We start from the raw sequence: 8,356 nt of genomic DNA, 5'->3' as shown, positions 1-8,356 counted from the left end.
TATGCCGTCTCCTCACACAACAGATACACTTCACACCCATTGTCAAGTAACGTTATCCATTGCGGGTCATTTACAAAAGGCTGTGTCAGAGGGAAACTGACTTATGGTGGGCCCCCGTCGGTAGGTCTATCCTCTGTAGCCTCCTTCATTGCGCCGGAGCCTGCGTGGGAGTTTTCCAGTCTCCATGATGCCCCTTGTTTGTCCGCCGAAAAGCATCCTATCTCTGGGCGCAGACCCTTTGCTGAAGCTTCTTGGTTTTTTGCATGCGTTTGCAGTTTCGGATTATATGTCCCGACTCACTATAAGAGAAGTAGATGAATTTTTTGGAACCCGTTCGAGGCTGCCTGCGAGCACGGGCAGTTTTCAGGCTTTGGATTCTCGCTTCCCTTCGACTGTGGAAGCTAGGGCAGTTAACACAGCCCTGGCATTCATGGGCTGTATCACCCAATTCCGCTTTTCCTTTTGAGCTTAGGGGTTGCGTTAATTTGTTCGTAAAAGCTCAAGAAGTATACCATAGGTGGGAGCCCCACTGGTCAGTTGCCTACTCGCTGAGTCACTGCCCACTTTATGACCACCTTAGTGACACTTTGAGTAACTCTGAGAGAAAGAATACAGCAGCTGCTCGTTTAGGTCAAGGCTTTTGCGAGCCAAAGCTTCATGCGTCCCAGATTACCACTCTGTTGATGGATCTGTCTGCTTCAGCTTTTTCGTTTGTCCCAATGTTTGTTGCTGAGCTGATCTTGGCGTGTAACGATGAGTGAGGGCATGTATGAGAGCTTGAACTGTGAGAACGCCTTTAGGCAGAGGTGGTTCTCAGCATAAAAAGAGCCGCCATTTGAATGCATATTTTTCCAACAAAATCGCCAAAAAAGCACTCGTTTCTCTTAACCTACATACCCAAAGCGAAGGTCTTTTCCCACCGCCCATTAGAGTCGCCGTGTAATTGCCTATCTATACGGTTGTAATGCATTTATTTGCAATGCCTGATCAATGCATTGATTTTTTAAAGCGGCTGCCAGTTTCTGGCTTTCATTAGCTGTGGAGTGGCTGCGCTCAAATTAACTTGCAGGGTGGCATTTACCGCCCCATGTACCATCGTCTACATCCATTGCCGGAGGGCGTTTTCACAAAGTAGTGCCGAAAAATATCAGATTGTCTTTCACCAAATAATTTGACCTAAACCGGACAGCTGTTGAAGGGGAACCTGGCATCCCACTTCATCTACAGCCACTGGATGAGCGGGTAAGAGCCACGTCGAACCAAGCGTTGACCAATTGTAGCGCACCATCGAAAGTCTTAGTCTGAAAAATCTCAACTCCAGACCCAATACAAACTCCATAGGAAGCATAGAGCTTTCCAAGAAAGCTCCTGCGGTCCCTCCCCCGTTCTTAGAGTTCTCAAGGGGACGGGGGCATGGACGGCTTGGCTGGGAGTTGCGGCACCCCCTCAGCAGTCCGAGCAATTAATGCTGCTCCACACAGCACCCACAACATACGCGAACAATACTGTGTCTTCTTGTATCAGGTGCCTTGACTAAAATTGAAGAATACCCCTAACCAATTCGTTAATTCTTCCCAATTCTTATGTAGATGTAGTGGAAAATGTTGAAGTGTAGCTTAGCCCGATACATTAAATGGAACCTTGCGGCCTTCTTCATTACTGTTGATTCAATATGCACCCATCAGTCGGATGTATTCACATGCTTCCTTCGTCGCTGCGCAGAAAGGTCATGTCCGTTTGCGTGCGCACTCACATACACTATTTTTTGCTGCAACTTTGTCTCAATACAGCAACTTGAATGCATTATGCTCACTCCACAAGAATCCAAAGCTACTCTATCAAACAAACAGAGTGCTACAGGCTACGTCTTCCGCCTGTGTGCCATTGCTTTGATAGTTAAGGGACTCCGCAACTGCTACAGAGGGATTGCACAGTGCGTCACCCCCAGAAGTTATGCGGTAAACACATAGGGGATAAAAGTAGCAGAGGATTTACACCTTTAATTATATGAGCCAATTAGTGGTAAAAGAAGTTTTTTACTGCGTGTGATCTACGGCCACTTCACAGCCCCTTTCTTTGCCAGCAACGTTCGTCGTTGCGGCACTGTAGCCGCACCCCACCAGCGGCACTCAGCGGCCGGTTTGCTTTTTTGTAAGGGGAAAACTTTTGGCTCTGTTAATCTTCGGATAGCGTGTCTATTGGAGTGACATGTTAACAAATCCAAATATAACACTTTGCCGTCCTAGTAGTCTGACACCTGGTTTTGTCGGCTTGATACGGGTCAGAACACCGAGCACTTTTGCGTCATTCTTGCTTCATAGTGATTCATTGAACCGATTGGCATAACTAGACGAAAGTGTACCTGGCGTTGTCGAGATCTGCAACTTTCTTTGCGTGGCAGTCACCGGCCGCCCTTTCAGCAGGAGTTCCGGGTGCAACCAGACCTGCATGGTGACGTGAAGCAGGCTCTACACTCTTGCACGGCGCATTCTTTATTTACATATACCTTGTAATACCGCCAACTTCGTATGCCATAGTCGGCTGGGGTGTTTGCTGGCGCTGCATCATGCATACAGCAGTCCAGGTTACGCATCAATTCAGCGTTTTTCCATCATCAAAGTCGAAGCCTGGGAGTTTCTCCCCTCTTGTCCTGCGAAATCGCATGTGCAAATCGGAGGCAGGCTCGAACCCCGCTCGGCTTTTATCGCGTTTTTTGTCACCGCCACCGTTCCTCTTCTGCTTTTTACTGCTACAAATTGCGATGCTTGGATTCCTCACTACTGGCGCCCGCGCTACTCAACAAGCTGCATCTCGCCTTCTTCAGTCTCCTTTCGCCGCCTCATTTGTCGCTCCCTCCGCAGGGGCCTTTGCTTCCGTTTGTTCCAAGCTTCTTTCATCCCGTTCAGGAGACGCCATGAGCCGCTCTGCCCCTGCGGATTCATCCTGCAAGTCGGCAGACGTAAACACGTGCCAGTCCGGGGGTGTGCACTCGCCCGTAGAGCACCCCGCGTTTGATCTCCTGCAGTCGCAGTATGTTGCCGAGTACGACTTGCACGTTGTTGACTACAAGCACCGGCAGTCCAGTGCAAGAGTCATCAGCCTAACTGCCCCAAAGACGGAAACGGAGAAAGCCTTCATGGTGGCCTTTAGAACGCCTATCGAAAACTCGGCGGGCGCTCCTCACATCGTAGAACACTCTGTGCTGATGGGTTCTGAGAAGTATCCGGTGAAGGAGCCCTTTGTAGCGCTGATGAAGAGCAGTCTGTACACCTACATGAATGCACTAACCTATCCGGATAGAACTTGCTATCCCATCGCCTCGGTGAATCTTAAGGACTTCTACAACCTTGCCAGCGTTTATATGGACGCAGTGTTTCGACCTAAGGCGCTTGAAGACCACTTGACGTTGCGACAGGAGGGCTGGCGATACGAACTGACGCCGAAGGGCATGACGCCTTCGGATGCGGGGGCAGACGTGCAGACGCAGGTCGAAGAATACGCAAAACAGGCAGCTCAGTGTATAGAAAACCCGTTTGCGTGCGATTTCAAGATTCAAGGGGTCGTTTTGAACGAAATGAAGGGCGTCTACTCGTCGCCGGATTCTCTGCACTCGCGGCTGAAACAAAGAGCGCTGTTTCCCAATCTTCCACATTACAACTTGGACTCTGGCGGGGATCCTAAGGCCATCCCGAATCTCACGTATGAAGAATTCAAGCAATTCTACAACAAAAGATATTTCCCCGGCAATGCGCGTATCTATTTCTGGGGTGCCGATGACGTCAAGAGAAGGCTGGATTTTGTAGACGACTACCTCTCGAAGTTGCCGCTCAGAGAAGGCGGCGACACGACCATCGGCACGCAGCGGCACTTGACAGGTCAGCTTCTTGGTGTGTCTGCGTGTGTGTGTAGCGATGGTGGATTCGGCGCTTTGAGACGAACAAATGCCTGCAAAGGCCGCCGTTCCTCGAATCTGTGCATTCGCGATTCGCCCGTTTCATTCGCTTCCTTGAATTTTTTGTCTCCTTGATCCTCGTGCTCTCAAGAATGCACACGAACTGCGTTTAGAGACCACTCGCGGAAGTGTTAAACTCGCTGCGGCTGATTCTGCGGGTGCAACAAAAATGGCACTGCGCCGAGGTTTCCCCGACGCGTAGACAGTCGGCGTTACATCCTAATTAAGAGTTTATGATGAGGCGCTGGAAGGGAGGGGAGGGTGGGAGGTGGACGCGGCTCCGAGTCTTCTAAGCTAGCAGAACGTGCTTGCGTTCGAGGCTCAGTAGTCTATGGGGTCGCCTGGTGCTGAGTAGAGCAGTTTAAGGCCAAGGCTCAAGAAACGGCATTTCGCCGGCATTTTTTGAATGCATGCTGAGCTCCTGCGTTATCCGACCGCTCAGCGGGTTCCACAGGCCGCCTCCAGCGTTGGTTTGCGGCTGTTCGTGCATGCATGCATGTGGTCGTGTAAACGGTGCGCTGGCGTACGCATGCAGAGCCGCGATTCGTGGAAGAAGCCTACCCAGCGAGCGCTAACAAGCTCGAGGACTATGTCTCGGTGAACTGGGTGCTTGATGCCGTAAGAGAAGACGGCGATTCTGCTCCGCAGCTGGAGGCAGCGGATCGCATGGCTCTCCAGCTTCTTTCCCACCTCTTAGTAAGCACCACTGCAAGCCCTCTGTACAAGGCATTGACGGAGTCTGGATTGGGCAAAAGCATGATCGGTGGTGGATTGGGTTTGGACCTAAGGCATGCGACCTTCTCTGCAGGCCTGAAGGGTATGAAATAAGGCTCTCTCTTGACGCTCGAGCAGCGTAGAGGGGGTGGTTTGATCCTCGCAGCGCTCTTCTGCTGCTGCTCTTGTTGCTCTTGTTGCTGTTGCTGTTGCTGTTGTTCGACGGGAGGAGAGAAAAACCTGATACTCGGGGGAAAAGGGGGGTAGAGGGCACATGCGTGCTTGCATGTGTGCATGCGCTCTTTCTTTCTCGCTCTTTCTTTCACGAGCTACCGCTTTTGTCTTAGTTTCGTGTATTCAGGGAGCCTCCTCCCGTAGATTGCCCCTTTTTCAAGACGCAGAAGGAGTGCTGCGTCTTAAAAAGCGTGGCGCAGCTATAATGTGCATTGGAGACTGCTGTCTTGCTGTCCAATTGTCGCGCGGCCGTTGCTTCTGCGAGGATTTTCTGTGCTGCGAAAGGCGCTCTAGCGATGGTATTCGATTGTCTTGCGTGTGCATGCTGTCGTCTGCTCAGGCCTGCCTCAGGACGGTGATATGGCTGCCGCAGTTGAGTCGGTGATTTTCAAGTGCCTCAAGACGTTGGCGAACGAGGGTTTCTCGCAGGACGCTATCGATGCAGCGCTCAACACCATGGAATTCACGCTGAGGGAACTCAACACGGGCACATTCCCCAAGGGTCTAGCCATCATTTTAGACATGGCAACAGAGTCCAACTACGATCGAGTAAACTGGTGCTGCCGCTGCCTGGGGGGAGGGGGGAGGGGAAAGAGGGAAAAAGAGGCGCGAGGAGGGGCGGGAGAAGGAGGGGACGCGGGTGTTGATTCCCATAAAACAGCCTTCTTGGGGAGAAAACGCACGCAGAATGGCCTCTGTTGTGCTGCCGTCAGCTGCCGCATGCAGAGAAATAGCTCGTGCAGAGAAATAGCTCGTGCAGAGAAACAAACAGCGCATGCAGAGAAACAGCTCGTGCACAGAAACGAAGAGCACATGCAGAGAAACGAAGAGCACATGCAGAGAAACAAAGAGCACATGCAGAGAAACAAAGAGCGCATGCAGAGAAACAAAGAGCACATGCAGAGAAACAAAGAGCGCATGCAGAGCTAGGCCACTTATTTACGCGAAGGGCATCTCGGGAGCGCTGCGGCGGTTGCCACCAGTCAATCTGTCTATATTCCTGTATTTATTTATTTATTTATTTATCTATAAATAGGAGTATATAGATTGATGCGTATAAGTGTACAGTGATTTGCGTCGCAGCGGTTCTCTGCCGTATTGCAGGGTCGTTCGACTACGTCGGATGAGCGTGTTTCGCGTGTTTGTTTGTTGCGGTGAGAGCAGCGCTCTGTCGATGCGAATGTTTATCGCGAATTTGCTGCCTGCATTCTGCATGCTCTTGAGTCTGTGTGGTGGTTGGTGCTCTGCTGCAGGACCCTGTTGCTTCCTTAGCGTTTGAGAAGGCGTTAGATGCCGTGAAAGAACGTCTCAAGGCTGGCGAGCCGCTTTTCCAGAACCTCATCAAGCGGTTCGTTTGTCAGTGTAGCAGTGGTGGCGACGAATGTGTGTGCAGTTCGGACTGTGTCGAACTGCCGTTTTATGCCCCTACTTTGCACGTCTTGCGTTCCTTCGCTGCGCTGCGGCGAGTGCCGTCAGTCTGCCGCCTGCTCACGTGGAAAGGCGAGGAGGATTTTTTTCGTGGCGTGGAGGATGAGTGGCTTTCTCCCGCTGGTGATCGTGTTCCTTCGCTGCTGATGCAAACGTCTTTGCTGCGCCGATGTGTTCCTTGGGCTGCTATCGGCTCAGGTATCTCTTGAACAATACCCATCGGGTGACTATCAAGTTGAGGGCAGACCCCACCATGCAGGAAAGAGAGGCTGCGCAAGAGGCTGAGAAGCTCAAGAAGATTCAAGAGGCTCTCACTCCAGACGTCGTGGAAAGCATTCTCACGGATCAAATATCTTTGAAGCAGCGACAAGTACGGCAGCGGTAGAGAGAGAAGGGGGTGGGGTGCGGTCGGCGTGCAGGAGGGGGGGAGCGACAGGCATGATATATATATATGTATATCCATCCTTTACATTTCCCTCGCTAGGTGTCTTCCTCCTCCTCGCTTCTGCCAAGGCTCTGTCTGCCTCTCTGTTGCGTTCCGTTTCTCTGGAGAGGCGTTCTATGCCTTGTCGACCTCATTATAAGCCCTCCCCACCGATTCGCAGATGTCTCCCCTACATGCATGTTCGTCCATGTGGCAGTAGCGAATTTTCGGCTTTGTTTGGGGTATTGCGAGCGAGAGACGCCTTCGCCAGCTCTCAGAGTGTAGGGAGAGTGCTGGCATGGACGCACAGTTTGCAGCCACGGGAGTGAGGGTGGGGTGGGGTTGTGGGGTGTGGGTTGCTGACTGAAGCTGCTGGACGACACGGAGGAGGCGCTTAAAACTATTCCCGAACTGGAATTAGCAGATGTTGAGGAGGTAGGTGTTGCTGTTGGCAGCGACTCCTGTCGTGTGGAGGCGCTTAGACGTTTGTGCACAGGCCGCTGTCTGACTGTTTTGAGGGGGTAGGAGCTGTGGCTTTCTCCCTGCTGCCTCCCTGCCTGTATGTATAGATGTGTCTTTATACATATATATATGCATGTATATGTGTATGCGTATGTATGTGTATGTATGCATGTAAATATGTATGTACATATATGTATTCTTGGATGTAAATATGTATGTATATATGTGTGTATGTAAATATGTATGGGTGTATACATATATATATGCATATATATGTATGTATATGTATGGATATAAGTACGTATGTATATACATGTAGGTATGCATGGACATAGGTGTTTTATGTATGGGGTGTATCTTGTCTTCCTTCGGCCCCCTGTGTACCCTCATATTCTTCTGCAGGAGCATGTGTCTGTGTCGAAGCTGCGCGGTTATCGGCTTGTTTTCTGCGGCTTCTTTTGCAGACGGACAGTGAAATTCCCTACGCAATCACGTCGGTCGAGAAGGTTCCTGTCGTGACGCACTCCCTTCCAACCTCCGGCATCTTGTACACCGAAGTGTATGTTTCCTTGGCCTCTTTGGAGCTGAAAGACATGGCATTGTTGTCGCTCTTCACGCGAATGTTGACAGAAGCGGGAACGTCAGACATGACGGCTGATGAGCTGCAGCATCTCATTGGCAAAACTACTGGTGGTCTCAGCGCCTCTGCAGATATTCGCTCCATCAGCGCGTTTCCAAACACCGTTGCCGATCCTTTTTCGTCTCTCGGCTTCCTCGTTGTCTCTGGAAAGGTGAGCAAGGCCGTTTGCAGGCGAAAAACGGAGACACAGGGCATGCCGCTGAGTGGTGTGGTGGCGGTTGTTTTTTTTTTTAAAGAAAAGTGGCCAGAAGGCCAGGCAGGGCAGACAAACACATGAACGCACACACAGATACACACATACATACGTACGCACAATATGCACACATGCATACACATATACATGCATGCGCATATTGTGCACACATACACATATTGTGCACACATGCATACACATATACATGCATGCGCATATTGTGCACACATACACATATTGTGCACACATGCATACACATATACATGCATGCGCATATTGTGCACACATACACATATTGTGCACACATGC

General features: G+C 50.8%; 1 protein-coding gene across 1 annotated transcript; it reads left to right on the top strand.

Annotated features, from left to right (window-relative positions):
* The first annotated feature begins 2,761 nt into the window (after window positions 1-2,761).
* Window positions 2,762-8,131, top strand: LOC34623603 (presequence protease 1, chloroplastic/mitochondrial). The gene is given in 7 exon segments (XM_026334424.1): window positions 2,762-3,875; window positions 4,488-4,805; window positions 5,241-5,449; window positions 6,154-6,248; window positions 6,527-6,698; window positions 7,122-7,187; window positions 7,679-8,131. Coding segments are annotated over 7 exon segments (2,427 nt in total).
* Window positions 8,132-8,356: the final 225 nt, after the last annotated feature.

This window comes from Cyclospora cayetanensis, unplaced genomic scaffold (assembly GCF_002999335.1).
Source record: "Cyclospora cayetanensis isolate NF1_C8 unplaced genomic scaffold, CcayRef3 CcayRef3_contig_411, whole genome shotgun sequence".
NCBI classification, from domain to species: domain Eukaryota; phylum Apicomplexa; class Conoidasida; order Eucoccidiorida; family Eimeriidae; genus Cyclospora; species Cyclospora cayetanensis.
The sequence above is the reverse complement of the archived record's forward strand: the minus strand, read 5'-3'. Positions and strand labels throughout refer to the sequence as shown.